The sequence below is a fragment of the Mesoplodon bidens genome (assembly GCF_964165515.1).
Source record: "Mesoplodon bidens genome assembly, chromosome: 3".
Classification (NCBI taxonomy): Eukaryota; Metazoa; Chordata; class Mammalia; order Artiodactyla; family Ziphiidae; genus Mesoplodon; species Mesoplodon bidens.
The window spans coordinates 15,795,502-15,812,964 of record NC_138178.1 but is presented as its reverse complement, the minus strand read 5'-3'; the positions used below and the strand labels follow the sequence as shown (position 1 = coordinate 15,812,964).

The 17,463-nt window shown below is 34.7% G+C and overlaps 1 protein-coding gene across 1 annotated transcript in view; it reads left to right on the top strand.

Moving 5' to 3' along the window:
- The window catches only part of MALRD1 (MAM and LDL receptor class A domain containing 1), a gene marked incomplete at both ends in the record, with an annotated part of 607,751 nt that overhangs the window by 166,982 nt on the left and 423,306 nt on the right, over positions 1-17,463 (top strand). Inside the window, one exon of the mRNA XM_081226990.1 lies at positions 1,308-1,720. Coding sequence (XP_081083116.1) covers positions 1,308-1,720 — 413 coding nt within the window. The remainder of the gene's footprint in view (positions 1-1,307; positions 1,721-17,463) is intronic.

The window sequence follows — 17,463 nt, the reverse complement described above, 5'->3', positions numbered from 1 at the left end:
TTTTAAATTCTGTCCCTTCTGCCCAAATACTGTCAAATGTATTTGTATACATTTGTATACAAATACAGTATTTGTATATTCTATCCCATTTATTCTAAACAAGTACTTGGTGTCGACAAAATCATCACATCTTGAAAAATGCATACATTCATATATCCTACAAATTAGAGTATTCAGTTGATAAGGGACTGGTCAATTCTTTAAAAGTGCTTTGAATTCTTCTACTGCCCGAAGGGAGTTAGAAGTTTAAAAGCACCAGCTCAAAGGAGCCACAATCCAGTGAGAAGAAAAGATTACCACTGAGGAGACACAGCTAAGAACTGGCAAAATAGGCATAATCATAAGCATAAATAGAGATAGAGAGAGGGGTGAGAGGTTTAGGGCACGTTGGTAAATTGGTGCATGCCAAGGGGAAAGGCAGTTGGGGACGAACAGGAAGTTATTTTAATCTGGGAAGAGTGAAGCTTGAAAGATAGAGAAGTTTTAAACTGAGATTAAATGAGTCAATATTAAAGGATTCTCAATAGAGAAAAAAAGGATAAACTACCATTTAAAGATGGTCATTCTTTTACAAGTGTGGAGGGATGCTTGAAACTGGGGCAAGATGGAACCAGAGAAAAGAATTTGATTTCAAAGTGAGGTCTGGAAAATACCTGCATCAGAATCATCTTGGGTGCTTGTTAAAAATATGGATTCTTGGGCTTCACTCCATACCTAACATAGTAGTATTTGTGCAGGACTTTACCATGGAGTAAGCAATTTTACCATGCACCCCAGGGGATGCTGAAAGATAGAGATCTGTTATGACTCTTGTTAGCCCTGCATGTTAGAATCACCAAGTGAGCTAGTAAAGTATCCTGATGTTTGGCTACACCATTTGAACTAACTAAATCAACATGTCTGGAGGTGAATTCTGAGCTTTAATTTTTTTTTTTAATGTTCACTGGTGATTGGAACATTCAACTAAAGTTGAAATCCACTGAGCCAGAAGTTTGTTGCAACAAGCCAGCCATGGGGTAGTGATCATTTGCATAGAGTTATGGTAATAACAGTGGGCAAGGGATGGGTAGAAAAGGCATCTGGGAAATAATGGCCAAAGTAATTCCACCTTCTGGCTATAAAATATTATTATTTGATGTATTATCTAGGATTTAGTTACTCTTTTGAACATTTTGCTTTAATGTTGCATTAAAAAAATTAAAGTGGTTTACCTTGGCAGGAGCAAAGTATCAACAATTGATAGTATTCCCATTCATAGTTATTTTTGTCCTTGATTATCTTTTGATTTTATTTCATGCCAATTTCAGGACCAGAACTTCAATGTGACTTTGAAAATGGAATTTGTAACTGGGAACAAGATACAGAAGATGATTTTGATTGGACCTGGAACCAGGGTCCAACGTCAACACTTAATACAGGGCCGATGAAGGATAATACTTTGGGCACAGCTAAAGGACACTATCTCTACATAGAATCTTCTGAACCACAGGTTTTCCAACACCGAGCTGCTTTACTCAGCCCGATCATTAATGCCACTGATGTAGAGGGCTGCACCTTCCGCTTTTATTACCACATGTTCGGAAAGCACATTTACGAGCTGGCCATCTACCAGCGAATCTGGAGCAACACAAGAGGACAGCTGCTATGGCAGATATTTGGGAATCAAGGCAACATTTGGATAAGGAAACACCTCAACATTTTCAGCAGGAGGCCTTTTCAGGTATGAATAATGGGCTTCACAAGGTGTATTGGAAATGAGTCAGGATGTCTAAGGAATATGGAAGATCACTATATTCTTGAATTAAAAGTAAGTGAAATTTGATCAGTTACTTTGACACACATTTGTCATTTAATTAAGGGTGTACCAAAGCTCGTTAGGTTGCTTTCCTCCTTGACTACCCACAGTAATGTGTGATTAAAGTCTCTAAAGCTGGACACATGGCATTGGACACAGCTGCAGGTTCCTCCAGTTTTAAGTAATTGTTGTGCTGAAATGAAAAACTTGGAGGAAAAGAGTTTCACGCAATCTTTTGTCTTCTGCAAAAAGTTCAGACTCTAAAATTTGTTATTTTGAATCTATCATCTGACTTTTTCACATTTTTGTAGGTAAGCAAAAAACATCCAGGAAGAGTGCAGGCTTTGTTGGAAAAGCTATTCTGGGGCAGAACCAGAGTCGGAATCTAGGTTTCGTACTCCTGGTGGAATATTCTTTACTCTAAATCTTACCTACCTTCTCCTGAAAGTCAGACTTGCAATAGAAAGTTCAAATGCTTATGTGGCTTTTACAGCTTTGTGAAGGACTTTTGCATTATCTATTTGATTCAGCAATTCCTTGAAGTGGGTAAGTCAGAGATCCTTTTTGCCAATTTTATAGATATAAAGGAAAAACTCAGGTTGTTGTTTATCCCTGGCCAAATAGATGGTAAGCAGGAAAACAAGGACTTGGGCCAGAACCCACAAGTGTCTAGTTAATTCATGTTCTTTCTGCTTCCAATATATCATACAGCCTGTAACATGTAGGAGCATTGAGTATTGTTTTCTCCTTTTGGCCAAATAGATCTACATATGATATATTGGAAGAAACTTCTTACTTTTACTGGCTAAACTTTTTTTTTTTTTTTTTTTTTGCATATACCAAACTTCTCAGTTACCCTAATTGAAAGCACTGTCTTTATCTGAATGTCTCGAGTTAACAGTTTTGTAGCCAAGAACTTAGCTCCAGGCCAGCTGGTACATCAATGCCATCATAGAGGTACATTGTACGTGCTCAGTAGAGAACACATTGGGATTGGTGATTTGTCCAGATAGACATAAGCTGAAATCATGAGAACTAATCTGCCACGTGCAGGGTGATATCTTGCAGTTCAGCCACAATGGTAAGATGCATGTAATCATGTGAAATGAAATTGAAGAGGGATCTTTGACTTTTATTTAATAATGGCTTATCCACTTCAAATTAATTCTTAGTCTAATCAGGTCAATTGTAATTTGAGCTTAACTAGTATTTAATGGATAAACTCTACTTATGATATTTAGTCAAGCATTGGTTTCCAGAAGAAAATCAGCTTGACACGGGAACAGCTTCAGAGTCAGTTGACCATGGAACTAACCAAGGAATCCTTTGGTTGTGAATCTAAAACATAAATATTGAGGTTTGAAACCCATCCTGGCTTACACAGAATGCTCTATTTGATTTTATCCAAGGGTTCTTTTTTTTAAAATGAATTTTAGGCATGAAAAGATGAAATCAGAGATTCTGCATGCTGTGTAGATGATTTGTTTAAGATAGTAAGGACTGGGTCCAATTTAAGCAACAGGATGTGTTTGTTCATTGGGTAATGGATATAATTAGCTTCTGTTCCAGTGAGCAAGAGCAGCAACAACCAACATTTTCATTAACTGTGATACTGCAGGTGAAATTACCTGGTATCATGCCCAGCAGATAACAGGTACTCATTAAATATTTGTTTAAAAGAAAAAATCAAAGATTTTTCAGGATCATTCATTTAAAATGAAATACATAGGATAGGACCAGATTGTACATGCAGGTATAGGAACTATTTGGCTTATTAATGTCAGTGGAAATAATCAGCCACTGCTTTTATGTGTGGCATGGTCAGCAAGTCATTGCATATAAAACTTCAGGTCAAACTTCTAATTTTTATTATGAGCTTTATTGAGATATAATTGATATATTATAAACTATATATATATTGAAAGTTTTGAAACCATCACCAAAATCAAGATAATTCAAATATAAATGTACTGCATTTCTAAAACTTTCCTGATATCCCTTCATAATACCTCCTTCTGGCCCTCACTTCCATCCCTGATAACCACTGAACTTCCTCTCAGTATACATTAACGTACACTTCCCAAACTTATACTATAAGTGAAATAGTACAGTACTTTTTAGTACATGTACTTTTTTCTGATGTATTTCATTCAGTGTAATTATTTTGAGATTCATTCTTATTACAGAATATATCAATACTTCATTTTCTATTGCTGAATAGTATTGCATTATATGGATACAGCACAGCTTCTCCATTTACCTATTGATCAGAATATGGGTTGCTTGTAGTTTGGGCTATTATACATAAATCTGCTGTGAATATTTGTGTGTAAGTGTTTATATGAACATCTGCTTTCATTTCTCTTGGGTAAATACCCAGGAGTGGAATGGCTGGATCATAAAGAAGGAGTATGTTTAACTTTTTCAGAAACTCTTCCACTGTTTTTCAAAGTATACCATTTTTTTAACATCTTTATTAGAGTATAATTGCTTTACAATGGCGTGTTAGTTTCTGCTTTATAACAAAGTGAATCTGTTATACATATACATATGTCCCCATATCTCTTCCCTCTTGCATCTCCCTCCCTCCCACCCTCCCTATCCCACCCCTCTAGGTGGTCACAACAAAGTATACCATTTTTGATTCCCAACAAAATATGAGAGTTCCAGTTCCTCCACATCCTAGTTAATACTTGTTATTGTCAGTCTTCTTAATTTTAACCATTCCAAGTATACAGTGGTTATCTCATTGTGGTATTGATTGCATTGACCTCAGCATTAATTATGTTGAACGTATTTTTATGTGCTTATTTGCCAAACGAATGTCTAGTTTCAATTGTCTGTTCAAATATTTTGCCCTCTCTTTTTTTTTTTTTTTTTGGCATTACGCGGGCCTCTCACTGCTGTGGCCTCTCCCATTGCGGAGCACAGGGTCCGGACGTGCAGGCCCAGCGGCCATGGATCACGGGCCCAGCCACTCCACGGCATGTGGGATTACGCGGGCCTCTCACTGCTGTGGCCTCTCCCATTGCGGAGCACAGGGTCCGGACGTGCAGGCCCAGCGGCCATGGCTCACGGGCCCAGCCACTCCACGGCATGTGGGATCTTCCCGGACCGGGGCACGAACCTGTGTCCCCTGCATCGGCAGGTGGACTCTCAACCACTGTGCCACCAGGGAAGCCCTGCCCTCTTTTTAAATTGGGTTTTTTTGTTTTCTTATTATTGACTTGTGAGCTTTTAAAATATTTTCAGGATGCAAACCTTTTATCAGTTATATATGAATTACAAGTATTTTCTCCTAGTTTGTAGCTTGTCCTTTCATTCTTTTAAAAGATTTTTTTGAAGAGCATATTCTTTTGAATTTTGGTGAAGTCCAACTTACCAATATGTTATCCTATGTATCAAGCTTTTGGGTTGTATCTAAGAAAGCTTTAACTAACTCAGAGTCCCCAGAACTTTCTCCTCCTCTCTCTCCTCTCCTTTAGAAACATCAATTACACATAAATTAAGCTGCTCGAAGTTGTCTCACATTAACAAAATGAAGACTAAAAGTTATACAGTCATCTCAATCTTGCAGATAGAGCATTTGACAAAATTCAGCAATTTTTTTCTTATTAAAAATTTCTCAACAGATTAGGTACAGAAGGAATATACTTCAACATAATAAATATGGTAGGTCCACAGATAACATTAACTCAGTCATGAAAAGCTGAAAGCTTTTCTTCTAAAATCAGAAACAAGACAATAAGAGGCTCACTCTCACCATTTCTATCCAAGGTAGTAGTGGAAGTCCTAGCCAGAGCAAATAGGCAATAAAAATAAATAAAATGCATCCAAATCAGGAAGGAAGTAGTAAAACTGTCTGTATTTGCAGATGACATGATCTTATATATAGAAACCTCTAAACACTCCACCAAAGAACTTTTAGAACTAATCAAAGAATTTAATATAGTTGTATGATAGTAAATCAACATACAAAAATTAGTTTCATTTCTATGCAAACAGTGAATGATCTGAAAACAAAATGAAGAAAACAATCCCATTTACAATATCACCAAAAAGAATAAAATATTTAGGAATAAATTTAACCAAAGAGGTGAAAGATCTGTACACTGAGAACTATAAGACATTATTGAAAGAATTTGTAAGACTAGTAAATTGATAGATGTCCTATTTTCATGATTTGGAAGCATTAATATTGTTAAAGTATTCATACTACCCAAAGGAATCTATAAATTCAGTGCAATCTCTCTTGACATTCATTTTTTATAGAATTAGGAAAACAATCCTAAAATTTGTAGAGAATCCCAAAAGACCGTGAATAGTCAAAGCAATCTTCAGAAAGAGGAACAAAGCTGGAGTCATCACTGTTCCTGATTTGAAACTGTAGTACACAGTACTTATATTCAAAACATTTTGTTTCTGGCATAAAAACATACACATAGAGAACCCAGAATAGAGAACCTAGAAGTGGACCCAAACATATAGTCAACTAATCCTTTTTAAGGGTTCCAAGAATACATGGGGAAAGGATAGTCTCTCTTTAGTAAATGGTACTGGGAAACCTGAAAAATATATTATCTTGAATGTTTTGATTTTCAAATTCAATATGTAACAACTCAAAGATTAATAATTCCAGTGATTCCTTGAGTAAACTGTTTTTCCAATAAGATCACAATTTAGTAAACTAATAATTTTGACTCTCCAAATGCTACCCTGGTGGTCTGAAAAATGTGTTTATGTGCCATGGAGAATGATAGATTGATTCTAAAAGGCTAATTTTCAAAATATATGAATGTTGTGAAATTGTACCTATTTTCCCTACATGTTTCCTAAATATATTTTAGAGGACAATTCCAGATTTTCATAATACAGAAAAAAAATTATGCTGTAATAGCCTTATGTAGGAGAATAATGGCATGCAAGCTACCTAAATGTCCATTGACAGATGAATGAATAAAGAAGATGGGATATATATATATATATATAAAATGGAATATTAGCCATAAAAAGAATGAAATAATGCTATTTGCAGCAACATAGATGGACCTAGAAGTTATCATACTAAGTGAAGTAAGCCAGAGGGAGACAAATATATGATACTGCTTATATGTGGTATCTAAAAAAGGAAGATACAAATGAACTTATATACAAAACAGAAATAGACCCACAGACATAGAAAACAAACTTATGGTTACCAAAGGGGAAGGGGGGGGTAAATTAGGAATTGGGATTAACATATGTACACTACTATATGTAAAATAGATAACTAACAAGGACCTACTGTATAACACAGGAAACTATACCCAATATTTTATAATAACCTATAAGGGAAAAGAATCTGGAAAAGAATATATATATACATATTTATATGTATAACTGAATTACTTTGCTGTACACCTGAAACTAACACAACATTGCAAATCAGCTATACTTCAATTAAAAAAAAAAGACTTCCTTCAGTTTTTTAAAACATTATTTAGAATTTCTTAGAACTAACTCCCTGTTAATTCATTTCCCCAGCATGCATTTTGGATAGGAGACATCTCTCTTTTTTCTGAGTTTATACCATCAGCAGGAAATTTCCATGAAAAATCAATACATCAGAACTTGTTAATAGAGCACCCTATTTGCACGGTCATATTCGCATGTCAGCAAGGAAAAATATTTGAGCCATGCTCAGTTGTAGAGGTTGCTGAATGCACATGAGAAAGAAGGGACACTTTATTACAACTATTTTGAAGCAAACTCAAATGATAGCTTCTAAAGAGGTTTCAACTCTTATAATACTGATCATACTCCTGCCCTGCTGAAAGGACAATTTCTAACAAAGGGAACACAATGAGATTCTTCATCATTTCAGCTCTCACCTACATATCACATTTTTACTTACACTTAAATGAGGGTATAGGTACATATGAGAAGTAACTGTTTCACACAAATACCTATTATCTGATGTTTTCAGCAGCCTTTATTGGTGGTGCACCATATCAGAATCATAAAATACTCCATTTTGAATTATTTAACAATAAAATCAACTCAAGCACTTTCTCACTGAGTATTTGACCGAGTTGTACTCTTGAACCTCCAATATTAAGAATTTATTACTTCATGGGGTTTTTCCATCCTACCTTTGGACACGCTGACAGAAAATATTTTCTTATTCAGAATTGAAATCTGTCTCCCTTTTGCTTTTCTCTTGGAGGATTGAGTTTCTTGGCATGGATTCAGTATCAGCAGCAGTCACTGATAAGTATTGCAAAAAACCTTGTTTAATGCAACTTATTAATTCTTTGGCACCACAGGAACCAGTATTTACAAGCTTCTTCTTACTTTTTCCTGACATGACCTCGTTTTCTGAAGTATATCTTTGTGTATGAGGTGGGCCCAAGGAGAGAGGACATGGGCTTTCAAAGAAAATATTCTTTGGCCAGACCTCTTCATGCCACAGAACTTTCTGACTAAATCTGAAAGAATTATGTAGTGTTCTGGTAACATCCTTCAGTAATAAAGAAAAAGATTTTTCCCCAATGGATTTTGTGAGAAGATTTAAAAAATCTTATTCATAATCATAATTTACTTTTTCATATGTGGGATATATCTTTAAATCCTAGGTGATGCATCATTTTTCAGTACTTCTAGGGAAAATGTTTCATAAGTTATGTTGCAAATAAAATAGGACCATATTTAATAATGTTAAGTTGATCCCATAAGGTATAAATTATTTATGCAGCCTCATGTTACATTTTTCTTCCAAGTGTGTAGAATTTGCTAGAATTTGCATTGAAAGGTATTGAATAGAATTTGCTGGCTTGAAGCCTGTGTAAGCAACACTCATAGATCTGTTGCTTACTGAACAGCATACTAAATCTTATTTTACAGTCTTAAGTTTCTCATGGGCTATGTTCTTCCACTGAATTCAAATATAACCACAGCTTTGTGTGTCAGCTCTTCATCACATCCTGATACAAAGCGATGAGCTTGGTTTCTGGTGTGAAGAATGTGTGAGTAGAGAAGGGAAGAAAAGTTTAGGTAGAGAGTATTACAAGAATGCAAGGTTCAGAAAGCAAGTCTACTTTCTTAATAAATCCATTATTTAAATCCTACTCATTATGACTTATGTAATACTAAATGGCATCTAATATTTTTGACCCCCCAAAATTACAGTAGAATATTAATATGGGTCATTAAACATTGGAAATACACTTTATATATATTATTAATATATATTATATATTATGGGTCATTTAGAAAGCGATAGAAATTAATACATGCTATAGTAGTATCCAAAATATTTATATAATCCATGCTGAAAAGAAACAGAGAAAGAGAAAGACAGACTTGGGTTATTGGGTTTAACTTTTTAAAATTGCTGATCGGTTGTTAAAAAAAAAGAGTTAGAAAAATAGTAATTATGAATGTTTTAATTCCAGTGTATCTTATCCCTTTTCAGTCTATGGCCTATTTGAAACTTCATGTAACTATGCTTTGGTTTGTTTTTGTCTCTGGTTTGGTTTCTTTTTGTCCATGGTGTTGCATATATGAGCCACTTGGGTCCTTTCTACTCATGCATACTTCCAATTCCAAATCCTTTTACCCTCCCTTCTGGCTAGAGCAGTAAAATGGAGTGAGAAAACATAGACGCAGTGTGTGTGTGTGTGTGGGGGGTGGTCGCCGTGTCTGATTTTGCAAGTTTTGCCATAGCGAGGCTGTACGGCTGAGGGGCTCTGAATAGGGTTGAAATTTCAGTTGTGAGGTTTATTTGCCATTTTGGAATTTGCGCAAAAGTGCTGGCTATGCTAACAGCTGCCATGATGGTCTCTTTTCGAAAAAGTTTTAAACTACACTTGTGTGAAGCTGCAATATGAGGAAAAGTGCATTAGATTATCAGGGCAGAATTATTTTGCTGAAAACTATTCTCTAGGTAGCATACTGGATATGTGTCTTCTTATTCAGACAGTGTCTCTGTATTAATCTGGATAAACAAAAGCAATAGTTTATTCCCCTCTGATGTATCGTTCACCCTCTAGGAATAAACTCTATGAAATGTCTTTCAAACATGTTTTTCTCTGCTGATACAAACTTATTTTAATCATGTGTAACATTTCAAATTTGCCTTTTCTTTGCAAGTGTTTCTTTTTTTGATTTTTTTTAACAGTATAACATTGAACCAAATAGTTTTGCTTGCTTATATTAATGACACATGATTTTGGCTTTTATCTTCAGTAGAAAATCAATGTGTCAGTGTTGGCCAAGAAAAAGGTATGGGACCTCTTCATAATTCTTTGTCATGTGATTGCTTTATCTTGATTTATGCCTTTAAACTTTTTCGCATTCAGCAGAAAATATTGTGTCGCTATCTGTGAGAGCAAAGTGATATATACCAATTTATGCTGAGTGCAGCCTCCTTCCAGAATTGTTTATAGAATGTATCAACTCACAACAGATTAGGGACGCAATGCCTTCTTCTTTCTTAAACATGTCAGGTTGATGATTTTGGTTCAACCCCAATTTTTATATTAAAATTTTTAGTAAAGTGTTCCTTTATAAGATAAAAGGAGATTGTAGGTGATTATTATTCTAGTGCTTCCCAGAATTTCGCTGTCTGAAAAGAAACTAAGTGTTCTTGGTCTTCGCAAAGTTACCCCCTCTTTTATCAGGCTTGCCATTTGGAACTGCTCTAGGACATGTATGGAAATTATTTTTCAAAACAGCATTGTCAACCATGGCCAAACTGAAATCTGATTATAAACTTTTGAAAGCTAATTTCTTGAAATAGAATTCAAGAAATCATCTTCCAAGTAACTTTTTTTTTTACCCAAACACCCATTCTGGTTTGCTTTGTCATGTCATTATTTGTGTTGGAAACACAGTATTTCACTGTTACCATCTTGAACTTTTTATTGAACGTAGAAATGATTAGGCCCATTTTGCCCTTGTGTAGAAGGTGTTCTTTACATTTTATGATATAAAGCCTTCTGCCAAGGGGAGAAAAAAAAAACATGAATAAATGTAATTCTTAAAAATGTTTAAGGTTAAAGATGTTTACTGATCCCTGAACCAGTCTCCAGGAGGATTAAGGGTGGAGAATGAAGATGGAGAAAAATTGTAAAAATGGTGAAAAATAGAAGTCAGTCCCCATAATCCCAAACTTATGATCCATTGGGGAATTCTGTGAAGTACCTAAAGCCTTTACACTGAATGTCTGACAAAGGACTTTTTTCTTCCCAATTTCTCTGTGAGTTGCTACCTATGGAAATTTTTTTTGCATTTGGAAACTTGGAAATTTTCAGGACATTTGAGAGGTTTGTAGAGACTACTTTATGATACTTGAAATGAGGACTATTCTGGAAAATCTGGAATGTGTGTCCTTGTAGATAAATACATCCTTATCAGGTATAGGCTATTTGCACACTTCTGTGTCTCCATGCACATATGTATATGGGCAAATGCATATAAATATATTTTCTATTATTAGCAGGATTACTATGGTTTTCATTTGTATGTATCATAACTATGATCATCCTTTTAACTGCAGGGCCCCAATTATTGCTTCAATCAGTACAGAGCAGTCCTTCACCCACTGTGTTCCTGGCTGTAACTTCATCTTAATTATAACACAGTCAAAATCAATTAAAATATACTAGGAAGTGTCAAAAAAGCTAGGGAGCACCCAGGCTCTATCTTAGGATAAGGCTGTATTTTTCTTTATCAAATACGTTGTGTAACTACTTGTTTTGATCTCCAGGACTCTATTGCCCCTCCTACGTTGTTGTTCCTGACTTTCAGATCTTTGATTTGATTACATTTTAAGATTTATTTTTGCTACTCTCTTGGCTTCTCTGCTCTCATAGGTAGTGACAGCTTCCTCTATAACTCTTGGCATTATCTTTGCTCAGATAAGTGCTAATGATCGAGGTAGGTGTATTACGTGTCATTCTATCTAAGTCAACTTTATGCATTTGGAACTACAATTCCTAGTGTTATTCTTACATTGCAAATTATAGTGCAATACTGCTGCCACAATTTATGCAGTGTTGGAGAACTTTACATCGACTTGGAACCACTATTTGGTGTAAAATATGAGTTAATTTTAGTTTGCGTTTTCAGTAGCTCAGATTTAAGTGGTATTTTTGGTACAATAAGTTTAACTTTTACTCTGTTATAAAGTGAATTCAAGCTATTGAAGAAGATGCAATATGGACTTTAGAGTAAACTTGCTTAAGTTCAAATCCTGGCTCTGTCAGTTATTAGCTGTGTAGCCTTAGGAAAACTATGTAACCTCTCTGTGCCATAATTTCTTCACCTGTAATCGGGTATAATACTAGTACTACCTTGTATAGTTCTTTTTGAAGATTACATATATTAATATATACATATATAAGACACTTAGAAAAGTGCTAGGCATACAGTAATTACTCATGTTAGCAATAACAACAGCTTTAATGTAATAATAATAAATATAATAGGAGTTATTAAGTTTAAAAATAAAAATTGAAGTGTGTCACTGAACTAGAGTAACATTATATGATCTTTTTCTCCTTTCTAAATGGTTGAGGAGATAAAAGCCTTTTCCTCTATCTTTGTGCCTAATTCTTCTAAATAAATAAAGGCATTTCTCCCCTCATGGTAATCAGTCCAGACTACCTGTTCTTTCTCTCTCTTTTTGTTTAACCTGTTCTTTCTCTTATCTTTTAATATAATGATAGAAAGTCAAGGTAAAAATAGTATTGAATAATAGTTATGGGGGTCATAATGACAGAGTCTACTGAAATTTAAAGGATAATAAAGGAGTATTATGAAGCACTTTCTGCCAGTAAATTGGACTACTTAGATGAAATGAACACAAATTACCAAAACTGACTCAGGAAGAAATAGGAAACTCAAAGAGCCCTGTCTCAGTTAAAGAAATTTAATATACATTTAAAGCTTCACGCAAGGAAAACTCCAGGCACAGATATATTCACTGGTTAATTATATCAAAGTCTTTCAAAAAATAAAAATAAAAAAAAAGAGGAGGAAACATTTCCCAAGGCCAGTATTATCCTCATACCAAAATCAGAAATGTCACAGGAGAAGACAGTGACAGATCAGTATCTGTTATGAACTTAGATTTGACATTCTTAACACAATTTTAGCAAATTAATTTCACCAATATTAACAAAATGATAATATATCATGACCAAATGGGATTTATCTCAGTAATGCTTCCTTGGGTTCCATTTCATTAATTAGCTTTAGCAAAAAGTGACTCCTTTCAGGACTTTCCCAGCCTCTCTAGGTGTGGTATTTTCATGGTTCCAACTGGTGTCTGTTCTAATAATTATGGCCTTATCTTTGCCTTTCATGCCTCTAGCTTGACTTGCATTATGGCCGTTAATCCAGATTTATCCTCTGGATCAGTAGTTTCCACCTGCCTCAAAGTTGGTCTTTTTCTCTCCCTCTCAATATTGCCTACATTTTTTTGCCCTCACATAACAAAAAATAAAAAAAAAAACAGGTTTTGTCTGTAGTCCCCACATGTCATTCACTTTGTTGTAAATATCTAGATCCAACCTTTATTTTAGTTTTTTGATTAAGTTTATTACTTAAGGTGTATAATACAAACTGCTTATTATAGCCATATGTATATGCAAAATAAGAAGGATAAAATGTAAATAATTCTGATAATTTTCAAAAAAATATTGGCATGATATTCTCAAGATGATCGTGTCCTGTAGAATAAAATTGTTCATGCATAAATTAATTAATTTTCATTAAATAGTTGTTAATAACTGCACAGAAAAGTTTAAGCATTTACATTAAGGTTAGGATCAGGAAATTGAGCTTGATATCTACTATTATTTAATAATACTATGCATATTTAATAATATTAATACTCTTTTAACTTTATATTATTAAACATTGTTATTATTTATTTTTTAAATTTTTATTGGGGTATAGTTGATGTACAATGTTGTGTTAGTTTCAGGTGTACAGCAAAGTGAATCTATTACACATATACATATATCCACTCTTTTTAAAATTCTTTTCCTATATAGGCCATTACTAATAAGGACCTACTGTATAGCATAGGGAACTCTACTCAATACTCTGTAACAGATCCAACCTTTATAGTCACTATTCACAAAATGTCCTGACATACTCCCAGGACTGCTACTGCCCACTGACAGAAGGTCTGCCTATATTCAGTCCAAAGGTGGTGTCATCTGTGGATGCTGCCAAGGTGTAGGATGCTGAGCATCTTGATCAGTGTGACTCTGAAGGACTGTCCCAGTTCCTGGGCTCCCTGTTGGGCTGGCTGATGCCTCTCTTGTGACTGTGTCACAGCTCAACTGCTCCCTCCACTCGATCCTTTCTCTCTGACTCCCCTCCAGCTGTTGGTTCCACGTGAGTTCCCCAGGAAAATTTCTGTACCCAAATCTCTGTCTCATATCTGTTTTAAAGGGAATCTGCCCTGAGACCTATTTCCATGAGTTCTGGCCATAACCCTAATTAGTCATAGAAGCCCAAAGCCAAATCATGGAGCTTCTCCATTTCTACCAAAGCTTTACCCATGTAGATATAAAACAAAATAATTAACCATGGCTAATATTAACTTAACATTCTATGTGCCAGGTGCTGTGTTTTGCATATTATCTTTTTATAATCTCCCCAGAACACTAAGAGGAGGGTTCTGTTCTTTCCTGGAGAGAATAGGATTGTTCAGTAAAATGTAAACATTAGGAGAAGTAGGGTGAAGGACATAAGGGGACATTTTGTGTTATTTTTACATCTTTTCTGTAAGTCTAAAATGAGGTCAAAATAAAGGAATTTGAAGACATTGAGTAGTAGAACCAGGTTTTTAAGATTGCAGTGTGGTTCCAGATTTCAAGTTCTTAAATACTAACATAAATTGCCTTTAAAGCAAGTCCTCTTGGACTCAAACCAGAGCAAAGTGACATGATTGTGTGCCCTTTTGCACAGAGTGAAATGGGTGTTTATCCAGACAACAGGTAGCTAAAATATTCTGTTATGGATAAAAGTTTTATATAAATTACCAGTCTAATATTAACCCTTAGATTATAGTTACCTGCGAAACAGGGATGGATTTCTTGTAATTTTTGCTGTATCAGCCAGAATTAAAAGCACATATGCAAGCATGAAGATGAATTTCAGTGAATACAGTCTTGTCAATATCCAAATAAATGAATATGTGACTCCCACTCTCTTCCCTCTTGCTTTTTCAGTGTTATAAAAATAGAGTTAAATGGTTCAGGCAGTCTGCTTGTCCCCCTGCAATTTTAGTTAGTAGCACCTTATCTTTAACACTTTGTCATCTTTAAGCTGCTGCTTATTTTTCCTCACAGACCCCAGTTCTTGGGATGAAGAAGAATCGTTTTGTTCAAATAAGACCATTCTATTAAAAAAACTCTCCAAGAAACTAAAAAAAATTAGCTAGAAACAAATATTCTTCCTACTTATTTCCAGCATGGTGACCCTTTGTATTTTTATCACGTGTTAGGATGAAAAATTGATTATAGTTAATATGAAGCATAGTCTAATGAAAAACAAGATTGTAACAAAAAATGAGAATAACTTTAAAGTTAATTTGCTTCAAATTGAAGCTTTGGAATAAAATGAATTAGCTTATATTCCATCGTGTTTACAAAGAATTTATCTTATTTTTTTCAATTTGTTCCCTTTTCGGGGATAAAATACCTTTGCTAGAGCTTTTCCTGTTAGATTACCCAATTAGTTATATTCAATTATTTTGAGATGGTTTTTATATGGAATTTTCTCATTTTGTTTTTAATAGATATACATATTAGTTATGTTGTTATGCTGAGTTTGATATATTTTGCTGTACATGTAAGACAAATATAATTTCCCAACTTTAATTTTTAAAAATACTGGGGAAACAATGTGTTAAAATGGAAATAACATCAAACCAGGAATTAAAATACCTGGATTCTAAAGATTAAATTTTCCATTAAGGGACCTAGTGACTTTATGGATGTTACTCAATCTCCTAATTACCTAATTTCTCATCAGAATAATGAAATAATCTATAAGTTGTTTCTAATTATAAAATTCTATAAATTCCACTTTTTCACAATTGACTGAACTCTACAGTTCTTCTTGCATGTTGTAAGTCACAAAAATCCTTCTTAAGAAACTAAAATTTAGTTTTATCATATATTAAAAAAGCTTTCCTAAACTTTTATTAAGCTACCATGAATTTCAATTATTTTTGAGCCCCTAAAGCACATTTAAGATCATAGTTTATGTTTTTACTTTCAGATAATTCAAATTCTACTGATAGCAACAGCCTACTATTGTGTATTTTAGAGATGGCCATTCGTTCCTCTCTCTTTTTTTATATCAGCAAAGAATGTTGATATACTGAAAGTAAATAATGAAATAATTTCCTGATAGAAATGGAAAATAAACAGCAGAATGAACTTTCGAGCATAATCTCCTTCTGTAAAATTTAACTTTTTTTTTTAAAGTGCTCGTTCATGTCTATTGATTTATCATTTGTTCACTGATATTAGGCCCTCCATTGCCCTAGGCACTGTGCCACTTGGTGTCGATACAGACAGACACAAATAGATGGTCATTGTCCTCATGGAGCATACATTCTAAAGAGGACAAAGTGAGAGAAACTCAAGCAAATAATTACAATAAAAATGATTTTGTTTAAAAGAGTGACATCTGACCTGGGTATGGTGATATCCAGGAAGGTGTTGTATGACTTAGGTCTTACAGTGTCTATAGGCAACAGCCCATGTTGGGGCTGGGGGTCAGGAGTAAGGAGTCACAGGAACCTATGCAGATACACACAGACCAGAAGCAGCATGCTGCTGTGAAGAACTGCTGTGCTGATCTATAATTCATGGTGCATAAAGTTTGAGGCAGAGAAAGGTAGACAGAAGCCAGGTCAGGGAATGACTCATTTGTCATGGTCACGAATGAGTACATTGACCTAGAGCTGATGGGTACCACTGAGGTTTTAATCAGTTAAGTGAAACAATCCTAAGTGACTTCTAGATACATCACTCTGTTAGTGATGTTTGAAGAACATGTTTGAAGTAGGGCTTACCATTAAAAAACTGATAATAAAATTAAATATATATATATATATATATATATATATATATATATATATAGTTTAGGTAGGAGACAACCGGGGCCTAAGCTAGGAACATGAGCTAGTACAGATGGAATGAAAAGGATTCAAGAAATATTTTGGAATGAAAAGGATTCAAGAAATATTTAGGAAGTAATGCCATTGAGGCTTGCATGTGTGGTGTGAATGATGGGGAGTAATCAAAAGTAATTCATGATTCTGGTGGGAACAACAGCAGGAGCCATCTGTTGAAATATAGAACAGAGGCTGAAAGAGAGGGAGTTTTAGGGAGAAAGATGAGTTTTTTAAAGACATTTTGAAACTTTGAGGGACGTCAAAGTAGAAAGGCTCAGCCAGTGGTTGGGGGAAAAAAGGAAAACAGTCTGAAGTTTAGGGAAGTATGGAGTGAAGGGAGGTTTGGGATAATCAACATATCAGTAGTGGTTGAAAATAGAGGATTGATTCATCCAGGGAGGGTGTTTAAAGTGGGAAAACCAAAGAGCAGATAGCGGAATAAGGTGACTCATCATTGCATTTAAATAGTACTTAATGTATG